General features: G+C 37.5%; 1 protein-coding gene across 5 annotated transcripts in view; it reads left to right on the top strand.

The window, feature by feature from the left end:
• Positions 1-19,028, top strand: part of VAV3 (vav guanine nucleotide exchange factor 3) — a 179,692-nt gene that overhangs the window by 103,423 nt on the left and 57,241 nt on the right. For 3 of the 5 annotated variants that reach the window (XM_087732765.1, XM_087732761.1, XM_087732766.1), the window contains exons 16-19: positions 1,682-1,783; positions 4,412-4,512; positions 13,257-13,279; positions 16,313-16,358. In XM_087732765.1, the coding sequence (XP_087588891.1) occupies positions 1,682-1,783; positions 4,412-4,512; positions 13,257-13,279; positions 16,313-16,358 (272 nt within the window). The remainder of the gene's footprint in view (positions 1-1,681; positions 1,784-4,411; positions 4,513-13,256; positions 13,280-16,312; positions 16,359-19,028) is intronic. The other 2 variants (XM_087732762.1, XM_087732764.1) reach the window with 2 other exon arrangements.

Below are 19,028 nucleotides of genomic sequence, written 5' to 3'. Positions count from 1 at the left end.
TGGTTTAAAAAGTTCTTTACTTCTTAGAGATTAATTTTATCCTGATACCTGTACCTTCGTGCTGTGAATGGGTAGTATCCATGTCCGTTTTAGTTAGCAGGAGTTGTGGGATTGACATCTTGCGTATCGTAGCAGAAAGAGACACACTAGTGAGCTAGTTAAGACAGTACTGAGTGTAAGGTTATTCTCAAGCATATAAGCAAAATCCCATTTGCTCTTTGAGTACAGTTTCATTTTCAGCACGTTCATTTTCAGCAGGCAGATTAGAAGACTGACCTTTGTGACACTAGGTACTTAAACAGATTCTTTGAATGTTTTTTTCATAAGCCTTTTCATTCAGTCCTGGAGAGATTGATGCTTGCATGGCTACCTATACTTATGTTTCATTGCAATTTGTGGCTGGTCTATGTTTTAGTCTAGAAGTTATTTATAATACATAAAAATGAAACTTGTCTAATAAGTATCTCCAACTTTAACGCACGAATTTGTAATTTTGTGTGTCGGAAAAGCTTCTGGTCTTTCCTCTGAGCGTTGTAGATTCTTGCATTCTTACCCTCAGGATTTTTTTCCTATTTTAATTCCTATGCCTCATGCATTCCTATGTTTTTGGTAGAAAAATACCAGAAATTTATGGAATCCTAAGCATTCCAATATAAATAATATTGAAAAATACATTAATCCTTACTATAGATATTTTTTGCTTGTCTGATACAGTCCAGCTTAATATTAAATTGTGCACCTAGCATTTCAGTGTTATTGGTTTTAACAGCGTTAAGCTAGTTTGGGGATGTTATTGAACAACAAAAAAAAAGAGATAAATCAATTGAAAATTCCTGTTCTTCCCTCCCAGTCTTGGAAATGGGAAGGTGACAGAAAAAAATTGAATGGATTACTTAATAAAATTTAAATAAACCTGCAAACAGTCACCAGTGCAACAGAATGATGAATGGGTCATTTTTAAATGATACTCCTGCTTTTAAAAGGGATCAGTAGGGAGGATAAACAAAACACATGTACAGTAATGGACCAGTGTACATAAATTTGATCTTTGGAAATAAGTCTGCCAATAGTGCGTCGGTATCTTAGCAGTGTGAATAGTGATCTTCTATTTTGTTTGTTAAATCGTGTGTAGCAACAGCTGTAGGCATTGGGCAACCCATTTAAGAAAGACTAGCCAAACCCCAGTAAATATTTTCTAATTGCTTTTGAAATTGCTCATGTTATCCAGTGTATTGCTGCATAATTGTGACCTAACTGTCCCAAATCTGCTGCTCATGTTTTCAAATGTGGTGGTTCTCGGTGTGAGCTGCTCTTCCTTTTACATGCACGTAACAAAATATTTGAGAATGAAAAAGTGAGCATTCTTTAGGTCCATAAAATGATCCTAGTTATTTGAACAGGAATAAAACCTAGATGATGTTTATTTTGATGTATAGTTTACTAGTTATTGTGACAGCTAAGGTAGTTACAGGGTGTATTTTAAGGACCAGGTCTGCATAATATCATAATTCAGATTTTGTTTCAAGGTGTGTGGTAAAGTCCTTATTTCTGGTTCACCTCAGTGAAAAACATTAAGGTGTAAATAAAACCAGTTGCTCACGGATTCAGATTTGCTGCTGTGAATGCTGCATTATGTTCTAGACTTCATCGGTTTAAAGCAGATTTTCAAATTTGTTTTTAGGTCAAACATACGGCCAGACTATGCAGATACAAGCTTTCATGAGTTCAAAATGCATACCTTCAGTCGTGTGACATCTTGCAAAGTCTGTCAGATGCTTCTGAGGTAAGATTTTTAAGTGGGTTTTTTTCTTTTTTTTCTTTTTTTTCCCTTTTTTTTTCTTTTTTTCTTTTTTTTTTCTTCCCAGGTGAAATATCTGAGTCAAAGGAGTACATGGAAATAAATGGCTAGCTGGTTACCTGTCCAAGACAGACAAGCCATGAAGTAATACGTAGTATTTCTCATTGTATTAGCAAGTTTTTATAATCAAATTTCCAAATATTAGCAGGAGTGCTGTTAAAAGCTCAAAACCTCAAGATGCTCCTCATTTATCAGAAGGCTGTTTTATCATGGTTCTTTTATGAGAATTACTTCATTTAATACGGGAGTTCTTATGTAAGAGTAAATGGCAACTGTTTGGTACAGTTTTGACTGCCATGGCTGTTCCATGGTTCCTGTTGCTGTAGACCACCCGTCACAAGAACAGATGGAATGCTTTTTTCAGAAAATCAGATGATGGCGATGCTCATAAATGTTTGATATGGGGAGATTGCTTTGTGAGACAGAGAATAACTGTGAGGCATTAACAGGCATTTCTGAACCAGAGATATGTAGACAAATAGAAGACAGATGTTGCCAAGCTAAGAAATGCTAGCAGACAACTGATGCTTTCATGAACAAGGATTTGTAAGGCTAACTTCAGCTAAGAAATTCCATGGTTTCTGCCTCTTTCCTCTGAAACACACACATGCTTGCTCATCTGTAGTTTCTCATTCGTTATTTGAGCTATCTTTTAGGAGCTACCTTGGTTTTTTGTAAATATGGAATGTCCAATGATATAGAGGTATGTGTTCAACCTAAATTCCATAGCATAAGCTGTAGATGCAAAAGTTTGTAAACTTTGGCCAGTTCAGATGCTCATGTTCCATATTGTTGACGTTCCAAAAAATGTAGCCACAGCATTCTAGAAAGGGCATTTAAAGTATGGGTAGTGCTTTTGTTAAGCACAGGCATGGAATAAAATAACCTCAGATATGTTCCTGCCTGTCAGGTACTTTTTCCTTCAGCTGCCTTTTTCCTGAACAGTTAGACTGACCTGGATTTTCAGAGAAATTTTTTTTTTTAATGATTTTTTTTTTTCCCCTCAATGCAATAAGGTTTAAGTGACTATGAAGAACGGTGCCGACATCCTGAACTTAGAGATGGCAGGGCTAATTTCTGAGTTTGAAGTACTGTAGTTGAGTCATTGTGTCTCTGTTACTGCAGTAACTGCTGTTGCTGAGAAACGGCTGTCTTGCTTTCAGGGGACAGCCTGCATGGTGCTGTATTGCTGTACATAGGCATTGCCGGTTTGCTTGAAGATACCTTGGGTATCCTCAAGTGCTACCTTGTGGTGTATAGACATGTCCCTGGATATCTAAGTTGTATTGAAAGCCTACTGGACTTAGCCTCATGAAGTGCCTAAATCACTTTTTAAAATGGATTGTCACTTTAAGCTTCAAACATAAGCTAACGTGTAAATACTTGGAAAAAAAAAGTCTGAACCTTGGTGCCTAATCTTTAAGAGGTGATAAAATCTTAGTCTTAGAAGCATCTGTAGTGAAGGATAATGTTATGTCCTGTACTTTTGTCTAGAGAATCTTGCATTCCTGTGTAGCAATAAATAAAAAAAATAAAAATGGAAGACTGCATTAAAATATTTTTATACTTTAAACTTATTTGTCTTTAATTTTGTGTATCCCGATACTTAAAAATACTAAGCTTCTGAATTTAATTAAAAATATTTCATCACTAACAGTCTAGAAATTGCTGTGGTAAATAACAGTTGCTGTACATTTAATTCAGGTTTATCTTGTTCAGTCCTGTATTCCATATGAGACACCTGATTTTCCTTTGATGCTGAAGGTGTCATGTTAGACTAGGATGCATAATCACCCCAGTCTTGGAAACAGACAAGTCTAGTGTGAAGAGTAAGCAAATACATCAGTAGATGGAACTCATGTAATTGCTCAGAGGTATGTGCAAAAAACCGTTTCCCTGTTAGCCATTCAGTGAATCATACCTAAGAGAAGAGCAATGCACAAATCTGAAAATAAATCAGTTTCCTCAAACTCAAATTCAGATTCCAATTCATTAAGGGGAATTGGAGAACATTTACAGTAAGGAAAGTGAGTCCTTATTTAGCAGCTCTGAATATTAACTGAAGTGTACCTGGATATCTATCTATTTTTTTTTAATTAACAAATTTAAAGTCAAGAATATTTGCAGTATAGCCTATAAACTCCGTAATGCTTAAATGTATATTCACACTTACAGCTCTCTTGAAATGGATCTTATTCTTCATGGTGTCGAAGCAAATTCCTATTGATATGAAACAAAGTGTAGATCTACAGTAGGATAGATACATAATGGTACAATTTCAAGTGTACTGTGCCGAAGTTGCTTTGAGCTAAATTGAAATGGAGATTGTTACTCTACTAGTAGTCCAGAAGAACTATCTGGGTGTGATTTTTAAATGGCTAGTAGTGACGAAAAGCAGATGAGGTGCTTGTCAGTTGTCACTTTTTGTCAAGCCTTTAAGGACCGTCATGCAGAACAGCGAATGACTTCTAATACCTTCTGCCATGTCTCTTATTTCCTTTATGTGTGGAATTTATCACCTCTAATGTATCACTACCTAATTTTATTTTACAGGGGAACATTTTATCAAGGCTATTTATGTTCTAAGTGTGGCGCTGGAGCACACAAAGAATGTTTAGGAAGATTAGACAATTGTGGCAGAGCTAATTCAGGTGGTAAGTCATTTTTATTGTTAGAATACCATTTTTAATTAGGACATAAAACTTGCTAGATATAATTAAGGTTTAATTTACCTCTAATTTGTGTTTATTGTAACATACATACATCTGAAACTACCATTTATAAGCACAATTAGAATTGCATTTAGAATTCATAGGGCTTTTTATTGCTACTAAATTGAAATGTTTGAAAGCAGGAGAGAAATGTTATAGATGAAACCCAATTTCTTCGTCAATGTCATATACAACAAGGAATTGCTCTCGTTTTAATCGTAGACTGCTCATATGTAACACCTACTGTACGGCATATCATCTATCATCCATGTGGTTCTCCCTTTATGTCTATGTCAATTTTCATATTTTCCTCTCAGCTCGTAAAGCTGTTTGTTTGTGTTGTCTCAGCTTCCTCTTTTATCTCTTTGGTTTCCATGGTTTCTGTCCACTCACAATATTCACAAAAAGGTGATTGATGGCTCTCTACTTCCCACATCTAAGGACCATTTTTTTCCTCTTTTAATCGATTGCTGTACTCTGTGAGTTTCTTCCCTGGCCATTGTCACTTTGCACTTCCCCTGTTCTTTTTCTGCTCTTTGGGACCTTAAGGACTCTTTTGACTTCAGCTACTCTTTGGTCTCCCTCAGATGACACCAAATTTGACTTCTTCTCTTTCTGCTCAGTATTGTATCTCTAATTCTCTCTCTGTCATCTTCTGGATCTCCCACTGCTAATGCCAAATGTTAGCTCTCATCATTTGCCCTCCTTCCCTTTCCTGTACCTATTCAATTGGTGGCAGTGAGTTTGTTACACTCCAGCCACCTAGGCACATAACTGTAGGGCCATTTTTGACTCTTCCCTCTGTCCAGGTCCTTAACTATTCTTTCTTCTTTCTAGAGATGATTTGGTGCTGATGGGGGGGACAACTGACAAACAAACAAACAAACACACCCACACCCACCCACCCACACCCCTGCCCCTGAATTTCCCTCCCCATTAATACGTTTCAATTCCTGTTGTTTGAATGTGTTTGAAAGAGAAAAGCCATTGGAATACATGATTTCTGGAAAGTATAGTTGTATATGTTGGGGAAGTTTCTAATTAATTGTCCTTCTCACTTCTCTAAAACCCGTACGTTCCTTTCCAGAATTATTTCATAATAGCTTGTGAAGATTCTCATGTCTCGCGTATCTCCCATAAGCTACTGCAGCCTTCCCCATTGGGTTATTTTCTTTTTGATGTTACTATCTACAGTCTTTGCAAAATGCTGTTGCAGAGAGAATCTCTCTCCCAGTGCTTGAATCACATCATGACTTCATCTGCTGCGCTTCACTGAGCTGCTGCTTCAAGATTTTGGTTCTAGCTTTTTGTTCCTTTCAAAATTGTATAAGCTTGTTTCTGTCTTTGTCCCTGTTTGTGTTACTTCCTGACTTCTGCTTGGCTTTTGGCTCACTGTGCTATTTGTCTGCTTCATTCTTTCATGAAGTCATCAGGATGGCAGATACTGACTTCTGCTGCAGTCAGTGAAATTTATTTTCTCAGTTGCTTTCCTGTATTGGAGATCTTCCATGCTATCCTCCAAGTCTGGACTTTTTAAAAATAATTTTTTGTAGATCTGAAAATGATACGAGCAATCACAGTATTTTTCATTGAAATTGTTTTTTGAATACAGTTTTCTTTATAGGACGTCCTACGGATATTCTAAAGAAAAGAAATATTTAAAATTATATTAAAAATGGAATATTTTAAAGCAATTACATTTAAATTGAGTGGAAAACCGAGCACATACTGTTCTTCACAAGAGAGCTATCTTCTGTGGTATAAACCACCCCTACTTCTACTTTTTTCTTTCTTTTGCACCTTCTGTTTTAATCACTTTTGTAGTTTTTATTTTAATTGGATAGCTGGCACCCCAGGAGGCAGGAGCTTGTCTTTCTATTCCTCTGTAAAGATCTGTGGACACATATGGTGCAATGTGTGTCACTAAGAATGACCATAAACGCCTGGATAAAATAAGGTCTGATCTCTTGCGGTTTTCCTGCATATATACTTAAGTAATGCTAGAGGGAACAAAATAAAGAAAAACATCACATCTCCTCTTCTTTGTAAGTGGAATAAATTATCATTTTACAACTTCAAAGGAGCAGAATGTTATTTTGGATTTTACTTTAAATCATTGCCCTGATTTTTGTAAAATGATGCTGTACTGAGTCTTTCTTAGTGAAGTTGGAAGCAACTGGCTTGTTAAGATACTGTTTTGTGTTAAGTGTTTAGCTTACATCCAGGTGTTCTGCTCTCTGTCTTCCCTTCAAACTTCTCTTTTTCTTTTCAGTCTGTTTTTCTTCTATGCAAAGGCTCCCAGATTTCTGTAGCTCTAGTACAAGCTAGCAGAGTTGTGTATCTTCCACCTGCTCATGAGGCAGAATGACAGGAGGTGCTAGGCTGTGGCTTCCTTACAGCCTGTTCTGAGAGTAGATCATAGCTGCCAAAGCAAACTCTTAACTGCTGTTCTTGCCATACTGCCCCTTGCTCTACGAATGGATGAGTCTGGAAAGGTCAAATGGTTTTGCCCGCTTTCCTGAAAATGTGTCCTCTCTCTACCTGATGAGGGACTTTGGCCAATGAGTCGGAAGGGAAATCTTGAGATTTTTCTCTACTGATTTCCATTTTTACTCTTTATTTGCCTTTTTAAAGAAAGAAGTGTTGATTGAGCAGTGCTGCCCATTCATAATGTGCAGAGAGTAAGGAAAGGTTTAAGGAGGAGCTTTACCAGTTCCTGCTTCCCTATATGGTCCAGAAAGGGGTGGAACAATTCAGACTCTTTTAAATACTGGTTTGTGCAACTTGAGTGTGAATGATATTCTGGAGCTATGTTTTTTCACTTTTCCAGAGCTACGCTGAGATATGAGGTCTGCCATAAGTTGTCTGCCATGCATGCTAAGTTATGAAATGTTATTAAAGGAATGCAGACACAAAGATAGCATGTAAAATTCAACATTTTCACTGCATTTTGTGGAAAAGTATGTTCTTACATGCACGAAATTCTAACATAGTTTTAATTTTGAAGCTTTTCCTTTTGAAATCTGTAGAGAAGTTAATTTATGATAAATTTGATTTTTCTAGTGGTGTCGTTTGCTGCTCCTGTGGGAAATTAGCAAAGGTGGCCTGAGAGTGCTATTAGATAAGAAATTGTGGAGCATAGCTGGAATGCTTAGATAGTAGCAAAATGCCTGGAACGTTTATTGTATTGCTATGTATTTCTTTTGTTTCCAGGGGATTATCACAGCCTTTTTCACAAGGTATAATGGACATGAAACATAATCATCCTTTTAGAAAACTGGACATTATTATTCCCTAGTCATGTGGTATTAGTTATGGCCACAGACGTGGAATATATATGTATCCCATGATATATGTGTGGTCTGTGTTTTGTCATTCTGCCAGTGGCTGATTCCACATCCTTCACAGGGAAGTGCAAATCCTCTGTGTGGTAGACAATGCCCAGGAATGATGCTACTTTCTTAATCCTGTTAAATTTTCTTTTCATTCTATTAGTCTTCTAAGAGTTTTTACATCTTGTTAATGCTTTTGCATAGCTTCCCTATTTTTGTTGATAGAAATATCTAACTGCATTTCAGAAGTTTTGGAGCAGTGACTTTTGTAAAGTTTTTGTTTGGCTTTGGTTTTTGTTGGTTTTTTTGTAGGTTGCGTATCTTATCCTGGTTATGTTTGACCTTTTTACCTTTTTAATTTAACATTGTGAGGTTTTTTTGTTAACATTGTGACTTCATGGGTTTTTGTGAGAAGAGTCAGTGGAAGTCTTGACTGACTGCTTCTATATGATAAAGTATTTTATAACTTCTCATGACCTCTTATTAGTATAGTCTCTGAACTGAATAGTCTTAAATTTTTTTTACTATCTCTTCATAAGTGGAACTTTTTGTATGCCTCAATTTTCTTTCCCATTCTGTAGACCTCTTCTGTTTCTGGAGGTCTATTTGAAAAGAGGTGATCAGAATTCAAAACACTGCAATGAATATACCATTAGGTTTCTTAAAGGCATTTGAATTTCCCTCAGCATTTTCTGGTTTTGTACAGTTTAAGATTTTGTTTTCTTTTTACACCACTGAGCAGATGTTTTTGCTAGCCTTTTTGAAATGATGCTTAGAACCTCCCTGAGTGGATTAAATCTTTTTGTATTGCATTTCAAGTCACAGTTTGTGAAAATTCAAAAGACAGACATCCAAAGACAGGTGAAACCTTTACAATGACAAATTTAATGTGTCAGATTTAGATGATACAGTTATGAGAAACATTGACAAAATCTGAAGATAAATTGCTGTGTTGTCATGCTATGCCTTATACACAAACATATGCTAGCTCTTCAGATGTTTTGCTTCAAAGAAGGCCAGTTCAACAGACTGTAGAAGTTGTAATGCTAAAAGATGCAGAGCTAATAAGTTGAATTAATTAATAGAACAAAATGTCTGCATTTAGCCCCCCCCCCCCCCTTTTTTTTTATTGTTCCTGCCCTTGTTGCCATAAATTGGCAGTGCTGGTTGAAGTTTTCTGTGCTCATTTATGTCATTATTGATTTAACTATTTTTCTCCTGAAATGCTGCCCTGTATATGCTCAAGTAGTCCTCTGCATTTTCATATATTTTACTTTTATGCCCTATCACTTAATTTTTCTGTGACTTGAAATCCTCCGTGCCCCCTCTTTTTTGCTAATGTTCTGATGAACTCCTTCAAGTCTGATAGTGCAGTCTTAAACACAAGGCCTTACAAAATCCTTAAACACGAGGATTACAAAATGGATGCACATATTTCTCTGACAGGGCCATTTATAAGGACATATGTGTTGCTCTTTTCTCCAGTGGCTGATGTGGAGGTCTCTCTTCTTTTTCTACCTCTTCCACCTTCTTAACTGCACTCCTATGCCTTATTTCAAGGCACAGGACAATTTTACTTATCTGGTGATGCCCTCCCACGGGTTGGAAGGGTTTATATTTGGGAATGGTTAAGAGTGGGACCTTTGGTAAGCGAGCAAGAGTGAGACACACCTTTAGGAGACAAAGGGAGAAGTTGTCTCCCTCATTATTCCCACTTTCATTGTACAGGTTGTTCTGTTGCCCTTGCAATTTCTGCACTATCACTCTGCCCAGAACATACTGCAGAACTCCAGTCTGTTTCCTAGTCTAAAACAGCAGAATTAACAACCCATTTCTATTGCCAGACTGGAATTTTCCCAAGTCCATCCAATTATATTGAATTAAGTATTCTCAGGCAAATGTTTGCTGGTTCCACAGACTATTGAATATTTCAATTAGATGAGCCTCCAATAATGGTTCTAGAATCTGAAAATGTTTTGAATATTTTAAATATGGTGCCAAACCCACGAAATTTTCTTCTTTGTATCGCTGTTCCCAGGGCATGTTAGAAGCATCTCTCATCAGGGCATAAATGGATTAGAAAAACATTAACTGGGCATTTTTGTAGTAATTTTTAGTTAACTTAGGCATGATTCCTTTCTCCTTCAGATAATTCCATTTGAAAAAGTACTACATTTCCTTAGGTAGAAAAGAAGTTTCTTCAACTGTGTGATGAAATTGAAAGAAAATGTTACCATATGAATGGGTTAAGTTTAGAGTTGCTTTCATGTGGTAATGTGTATGCCCAATAATATAGTCCATGCTATTTATGTAATAATTGCTTGCTACAGCACATTAGAGATTATTCATAAAAAGCATGTATTTTGACATCTAAAAAGAAACCAGCAGGTTTCTCTGTTTACCTTTTTGCTGGCTTGATCAATAGTTGCAAAATTGCTGGCTCTCCTCCAAATGTGCCATGTCAACAGCATTGACAAGTAAATGCTCAAATCCCAGAACGTTCATTGGAGATGTGCCACTTTTTATTTAACTACAACAGAGGTTGAGGTGTATTATTTAACTAACCATCCTTGCTTAATCTGAACAAAAGTCACTTAGGGGGCTTGATATTTTGTGCAGAGTCCTACACTATGGTACTTCTAGGTCACGATTTGCTTTTCTGATTATGCAATGACTGGCTAAATGACTGGAAAAGAGCAGGTAGTCCCACAGCTCCTTCAAAGTGGCTCACTTTATAGTTCCTGCATTTTAAATATTTTGAATTTTCTTTTGAAATAGGAAGGTGAGTAGTTTACTACATATCCTTTTTATTTACTCTCCATTTAGTTAGCATGTAAATCCAGCTGCTCTGTTGCATCCCTGAGGAGCAGCTTATTCCCATTTTCCGATCTGTGCTCCCTCACTTATCGAGGCCAGCTGGTGCTCCTGTTGCTTTTGTAGTAAAATATAATCATCAAAATGTGACCCAATGGTATCGTGGCCTCAGTGAATAAACAAAAAACCTAAAAATTGTGCTGAACTATGGCAGTAAAAGTAGTTTGCTGTCAGAACTGACAACTCACTCACTTGATAATTTCACTGGCGATGAGCAGGAACCTGGATTAAAATTGTCATTTGTAAAATATCTGCTGGTGGATATCAGATATTTTCCCCATTTTTTTCTGAAAATAGAAATAAATAGAAAGGAGTGGGTTTTTTTGCTCTTATACTTGTGTAACATTTGGAAAAAAGATCTCTCATGAGGAAGCAATTCACGTAATTCAATACAGAATATTCTGAAATAGAGGAATATTTAAGCTGTAATGAAATAACAAGACAAGCATAAATCTTTTTTTTTTTAATAGGCTTTTATGTGGAAATACAGTTACTGATATTTTCCTGAAGTGTTAATAGTGAAGTCACAAATGGCATTTTGGTCCATCAGTGTTGGCAAAGTTTTGGGCTTCATTTTTAATCCAATCCCCCCACCTCCCTTTTAATGAAATTTATTTTATGCAAATTATCAGGAGTATTTATTACCTTCCTGTGTAGTGATTTCTTGCATCCAATTACTGAAAGTTGATCAATGAGTTTCTTAATTATTTATTATGAAAAGTGTTGGGATGCTGCAATCACCAAATGGAACTCATTTGTCTAGTTGGGTTTGGGCTATTACCTAGAGGTAAAAATGATAGCCAAAAGCAGCCATTAAAAACCAGATTCATTCATTCCCATTGGAGGATAGAATGACATTTCCATTTCACTTTTTTGATAAGTGATCTGCAGAACTAAATATAGGCCATTTAAAAAAAAAAACAACAAACAAACAAAAAAACCCCATAAGTCTGGATTTGACATTTTGGCCCCCTGTGCAAGTGCTTACCTAAATGACTTCATTTGAAATCATTTATAATGCTGAGATGAAAGGTTCAAAAAAGCTGATTTTATTCAGATTTTGGCAAAAATTCTGAAAGGCCTATCAAATTGCAAAAGTAAATACCAAAATTATATTGAATTTCAGCAGCACTTAAACAATTAATTCCCTCAGGCTCCTTAGAAAACCTCCATAGTCTACCTGCATCTCCTCCTTTGGGGCGGGCTTATGTTTCTTCTCTCTGCTCACTATACAAATGCAAATTAATACTTTTGGAAAGGTTATAATCATAAAAGTGTTTTCTGTGGGTGACATGATGATGAGTCTTTGGTGCGCTGTATGAGAGGAAACAGTGACTGAAAGCGTACGTGAGAAGAGAGCTCTGCCAGTCGTAAACAGGCTGTGCCTCCCCAGCCTCGCCCAGAGTCCTCAGCTGGCGTGTTTGGTCTCGGCATGCCTTATCATCTTTGCATAAAATGCTAGAAAGCCAAAGACTTTTTTCCCCACGCTGTACTATTTAATGTAATTTTTTTTAGCAGAACAAAATCGACTTGCAGTTAAAGCTTTTTAGTTGATTTACTGTGAGTATGGCTTACTGTTTACAAAATATTACAGTAAAAGTTTTCAAATGTGATGAAGAACAGACCAGGCCTGTGCAGTTTGTGCTGTGCCTCAACAGCGTGTGCAGTCCTAGAGAGTGCACGCAGCTAAATACAGCTGTGTGTGCTTCGATAAGGCACCGAACCAAAATCTAGAGTACACCCAAATACCTGTTATCACATCAGACATTCAAAGAAAAATGTAAAAAAAAAAAAAATACCCCTTTTTGTGTCGTTTGGGATGTGTGGTGGTGTGTGTGTGTAAAAGTGTTACTGTCTTGATGCGGTCCTTCTGATCACCCACAGGACTTCATTTTCCTCATTTTTAAATAGTTCAAGAAAATTCATAGCAAAAGAGGCAAATAAAACACCAATGGCTTCGGAGTCTGTGGTATACTAATGCAATGCTGAATTGAACTTAAAGACATGAAATACAGAAAATTTTGAAGCTAAAAGCGTACGTCTTATCTTGATATACGTTGGCATGCTATGAAAAGACAGAGACAAGAGAAGGTGTAAACTCGACTCGCAATGAAGAACTGTAGCTTTTGAATTCCGAGTCAATGTTTATAAAGTATTTTTGAAATGTTCTAGAAGTTTGTGCAGTCCAGCGGACCAGGCTGCCGTGCCGCCGTTGGGCAGCGTAGCGTGAGGTGCAGCCAGGGGCCTGTCCCGGCTGGCTCGGTGCTGCCCGGCAGGACCAATGAGCGGGGAGGAGAGCGCAGCAGGGTTTGCACAACAGCACCTGGCGCAGCCCCGGGCTGCTGGGGCGGCTGCAGGTTTCAGGTAGCGAAAGAAGGCAGCAGTGTTTTCTGTAATGCAACACAGCACAGACTGAGATTGCGATATCAAAAGCGTACAATATACAATCGCCAATAATGCCAATTTTTACTTATGTTTCAGAACACGGGAACCTGAAACATGAGGTAAGGATTTGTTTTCCTTTGCGTGTGATGTTTGTTTTGTCAGTGATATAAGAGCTCCTTATTTACTTTGTGCATGTGCTGTTGGAGCAGGTATGCTTTTCTTCTGCGTTTAACAACAGATTTCTCTAGAGAGGTGGAAAATTGAAGTTGTCTAAGAAACAAGGTATTCATAATTGAATATAAATGTATTCTGTTCAAAGTGGGAGTCAATTTTCAGTTGATATGGCTTAATGCTGAGGGCACTGGAAGGGGTGGAGATGCGTTTTTTTAAGTTACAGGTAAAAAACATACATTGCTTCACAACTGATGTCTAGATCCTTACTATTCCTGGACCAAATCTGGCAGTAGAGTTAAAAGTAAACTTTTTTTTTTTTTTTAATGCTAGTGAGTCCTGCTGGAGTAACGTGCTAGTGTACCAATCTCTGCCACATCAGACTGCTGGGTGACGAAGGATCGGCAGGGCAGTGTTTGCCTCTTAATGTAAAAAGGCTTTAGTTGCAGAGCTATCCAGTGGTGATGGAGTTTATATAATCTGGGGAGAATGGTAAAATGAGCCCTGTACAGAGGAGCCACTGTGGTACACATAGTGTACCTTGCTGTCAGCCCAAGAAGGCTCCAAGCTACCCTGGGTTATTATTGAGAGAGGCAGCACTTATAATACAGTATTATGGTTTCTAGCATCTGTTTTAGGTTAGAAGTTTATGGTAGTTTAACTGCTTAAATGACACGCTGGTTGTGAACTACGTATGAGCATGTACGTTACTTCTCTCCATAAGCATGTGTATGTTTGGTGCTATTACTAAAACAGGTAATGAAATCGGAGGGATGTTATTGCTGACGTGACTGGTGCAGGGGGTAGTTGTGTGCAGGGCTGACCACCTCCATGCTCTCTGATGTTTGAGCTGTTTTGGCATGGCCGTGACCCCAGACAGCGGTGAGGCCACCCTCTGGCGAGCTCTTTGGCTGTGGCCCTCAGGCAGGCACAGGCCGCAGCTGCAGGCACCGGCTTCACGGGGCCTGGCGGGGAAGGGCGAGGTGGCTCCGCCTGAGGAGGGGGCTGCACTGCCATCGGCCGTGCCTGTGTCCCGGATACTGCCACGGGCCCGCTTTCCTTGCTGCTCCCTCAGCTATGCCTCCTGCCGCACACTGCCCGGCTTTTCATGTCTCTGCCTAGGAATACCTGCTAAGTGAGGGCACTCTAAAATAGGGAAAGTACAGCATGGTCCATTTGCCTAATAGTCTCCCAGTACTGCAGCTGACGGGCAGCACTGGGGAGCCATAAACGGATCGCTTACCTTGTGGATGAGGTTGCCAGACTCAGTAAAGCTAACTGTGGTGAACATACTGTGGCTGGATGAAGAAAATATGTATACTGGTTGTATCTAATCCCTTCTGCTCCTCAGCTTCTCACCCCTTAGCTTGATTCGTAAATCTTTTTTGTGAGGAAAAAATGGCTTCCTTTCTGGAGCTATTGATTTGGTATTGACTATTGAGTTGATCAGAATGTCAGGATTGCTTTCATTTTTACCAAAACTGTTGTTTAAGTGCCTACTTTAATTCTGTCTGTGCAGAAGGAAACTAGAGGATGAGGATCTGTCATTTTGGAAAACATGGATTTAGATTTCATACCAGTAATGTAATAAAATCTACTGGTACTGCAATGTATTTAAGAGTATTGAGCATGTTTTCATACAGCTCAAGAATTATTTCCTTAAAATTGTTTTCCATCCAGTCCTTTGGTGTATATGACTTATGTTGTCACAGAATTATTGTATTTTTGTGTTCATTCCAGATAAACATTTCTGTATCTTCCTTTGTGCTTGCTTTTCCCACTCCTGCCCCTTTCCCTCTCTTGTGCAAATCTGCAGTTACTCACCACTCTGCATCAGTCCTTATCAGCAATACAGCCTCCATTTAAAAAAAATAACTAGGATATAATTGAGCCTTTTGCTGTTATTCAGTAATATCACCTTCATTGTAGCAGTAGTTTTAAATTTTTTTTTCCTTCCACTGCAGATGAAACAAAACTTGCATCGTTTCTTTAATTAGAGTTGTGGGGTACAGAGAGAATATGTCCAAAGACTCAAGAGTTTGAAAGCTGTTTTTAAACCAAGCTTTTCATTTTGTCAGCTTGCTACAGGGCTTAGTAATTTGGTTGTGCCTCAGGTTACTGCTTTCTGGCTTGCCTCTGTGTGTGTCCTGCATCAGCTTATATCAACTGCAACTGAATTGGAGCAACCTAATTGTTCCCTTTGTTATGCAACAGGCTTTTCTCTGCTTGGTTTGATTAAAAAATAAATAAATGCATGAACCTTCATGCAAGCTACCAGTTAAAACAAGTTTGCAAAAGCAGATCAGTAGTTCACAGATATGCTATATTTCACATTGAAATTTTCAGGGATCTGTATTAAGTGTCTTGGAGTATAAAATACATTAAAAAAAAAAGTCTCAGTCTTGTCAGAGAGTTTCTGATTTCTCACAGCTCTGGTTCATCCAAATTTAAAAGAAAGAGGGAGGCAAGTTACTAAGTATATTTAAGTACTTGCCCAGAAAATGAGGAAATTAAGAATTGCATAGGAGATTCTAACTACCTTAAGTACGAAATAGTAACAGTGAATAGTGAAAGTTTCTACCTTATTAAAGCAATGCAAGCAGCGTTGATACTTTTGTGTTTGTGGAAATTATCTGGGGCAGATAATGCCAAACTGCATATTTTTCCACCATCCGATTCATAAATGATTAAAAAATAAATTTGTTCTTGGTATCAAAAGATGTTGATGTATGAATAAAGCTATGGATTAAGAATCTTTTCAGCCTGGTGTCAGAAAAAATGGGATACATGAAAAAACTGTCTACATTACTAAGACTATTTTTCAAAGTATGATCTTTCTACAAGATAAGATAATTGTGGTGGTGGTTGGGGGAAATAAGAAAACCAGCTTTGCCTAGTAGATTGTGGGAATGACAGGAGTGCAGTGTGCCTACATGAAAACATGTTTATTTACGTCCTTGATTTGTATTTTTGCTATGCAGAAACGAACGAATGGAATTAGAAGAAATTCTAGACACGTGGACCCAGGTTTGTGTCATGACTTTTCATAGTTAAACATTAAATAAAAAGAGTGAGAAAGCTGTAACACACTTTATTAAGTTGCATTATGAAAGCTATTGTAATGCACGCAATGTTGAGAACTTTATTGCTAAAGTCGTGAAGGTCTAAAGTGATTGCTGTGTTTGTGATTTCAAAGATAAGGTCAGCTGATTGAACTCTGATTTTTTTTTTTTTTTTTTTTCCCCCCTGTTTTTTTAAGCAGTGCTTCAGTTCTACCTGAACAACAAAATGCCTCTGGGCTTTTGGTTAACATGACCCACCCTACTGTACTCTGCAGTTTTAAAAGAAATAACCAAGTGATGAAAAGCAGACAGTTGCTTATAAAGCTTGCATTCTGATCTGCAAAGTTGTGGGTAATCTCAACTCTCTTAACTGTAGTGGTGCTCAGTGCTTAGCTGTATTGAATATGAGTTGCTCTTCTAAAAGGCATAAACCAGTTGCAGTTTTATGTAGAATTTCAAAGTGATTTTATTCTTCCCGTTAGTTTATAGTAGACACTTTTGTGGAATCATGGCAGCAGCAGCCCTTAAGAAAGTAAATGCTTGCTTATAGACTGTGTACTCGAGTGGGTGAACATTTCCTCTGGAGACCCATTATATGTCTGTGTAAAGTACTCAATGGTTTTCAGTGTAACTGTGTGATATTTTTAGTGTCATTTTTTACAGTAATTACATTTCTGTCCTTTATGTTTCTTGTATAGTTTAATTACTGGAGATTTGTTATGCAGATATTATTTGGAATAAAGCTAAGGTGTGGATTATTAAATATTTCTAGTTTTGGACACCTGAGAATAGTTGGAGTCAAACATTAAACAGGATGGCAACTCTATGGGCCACATTATAGCCTGGCAGACCTAAGCACTTTTCAAAAAGTAGGAATGCTGGTTGTGCCACTAGCATTGCAGCTGCCTTGGCTCTGAAAGTCTAAATGTTGTAACTAGCTGAAGCAGACCACACCTTTCTTACTCACATAACTTTGACTTGTTTTGGAACACATATCGTCACTTTGTTCCCTCTAGCAAAAAGAATTGCTTCATGATAACTCCTAAATTGTTCTGTGTGTTGTTGACTGAAGTCATTAAAGAAAGAAGAAAAAAATGAGCACCCTGTAACTCTGAAAATTAATACAGTCAGAGGGGGAAACATCAAGAATATAAATTAAATCATGCAGAAGAAGAAAAGAATACTTTCCAAGTGGGACTGTTTGAGTTCTTCCCATTCAGTAGTATATGTTGCAGTGAAGTGTAATGGGTGCTTCCAGAATAGTCCTTATAGGTCCAGATCTTTAAACATAGCTGTCTCATGTAGACTCCTAAAAGGTTAAGTAATTTAGCTTTGAGAACCTTTGGAGTATACTGGTGGGTTTACTTGCTGTTGAAGCCCGATAGAAGTATTTACATGATCTTTATATATAAGTATACTTTAAAATTAGTTTTTATTGAAGACTAAGTACTGTTCAAATCACCAGAGTCATTGTATTAAATACATGTTTAAAAGCTGTATGAAACCAATGCCTAAAATATGGTTCCGCCCCCCCCCCCCCATTTACCTACACAGAACAGTTCTTATTGAGTAAAGTTCTTGGTCCCCATTATATTTTTGAAAGCCAGTGGAAATGCAGAACATCTGCATTATGTTCAGGTCCCTTTATTGTTGCAGAAATCTGTCTTACAGAATTGCTTCTGACATATTTTTTTAAAAAATACATAAATGATAATCAAAAAGATATTACATACTAATGTGCTCCGCATGTATACTTTGTCAGTTTTCAAACAAAGTGGGCTTGTTTTATTTGCATTTTTTCAGCATATGCATTCTGCATCCTGCTGTAACTTGGTGGAGATAACTTTCAAACACATGAATGTCTTTGGTAAACTCTTGGCATCTCTTCTGCATATTCTAAGTAATATTGCTCATCAGATTGCACATTGCCTTGAGAGACAGAAGATGCTATCCAGAGAGCAGCAGTTGTAAGAGATCACTTATTTCAAGCGTACATTACTGCATTGATCCTAAGAGCTTTTCAAGAACACTGACATATAAATCTCTGGAAATCCTAGCGCCCTGGTGCTCTTTTTGCTGAGAGAAGTAGTCAAAGTCAGAGATAACATTTAAATCTTAGTGTGCTGTCTTCTTAAAAAAAAAAAAAAAAAAAAAAAAAAAGTTCGATGCCCAGACTGGTTTGTCTTTGGGAGGTTTAATATGCTGCCGCTACCTGTGTTGCATGTTATGGTGCTGAAGCATGGGTACTAGTTTAGGAAAGCAGGCATTTGCTCTGAATCAATAACAGGCATCTGCAGTGTCTAAATATTGATGGAGTTTGATCTCAGCAGTAAATACAATTATTTTGGGCTGCAAGTATTTTAGCACAAAGTTTTCAACATCATGGTCTGTCTTGTCTCTTTCTGTCATCTGTCTTTGGCTATTTTAGTAAAGAATAATGAATACAGGAGTCATAACATAGTCAAGTTGATGCGTGGTGCTTTTCTTTTTATGCTTGTTAGAGTCAAATTCAGCTTTTACTGATACAGCTTAGCCCTGAATGAAAAAGTCACTTAAGTTTGATGAAAAGCTGTGAGTATAAGGATGGTCTAAACAAAACAATGTGATGATACTGGGTTAAACTCTCTCTTGTCTT

The sequence above is a fragment of the Nipponia nippon genome, unplaced genomic scaffold (assembly GCF_047370975.1).
Source record: "Nipponia nippon isolate SJK-2023a ecotype South Korea unplaced genomic scaffold, ASM4737097v1 scaffold_5, whole genome shotgun sequence".
Classification (NCBI taxonomy): domain Eukaryota; kingdom Metazoa; phylum Chordata; class Aves; order Pelecaniformes; family Threskiornithidae; genus Nipponia; species Nipponia nippon.
This window is presented reverse-complemented; position numbering and strand designations above follow the sequence as displayed.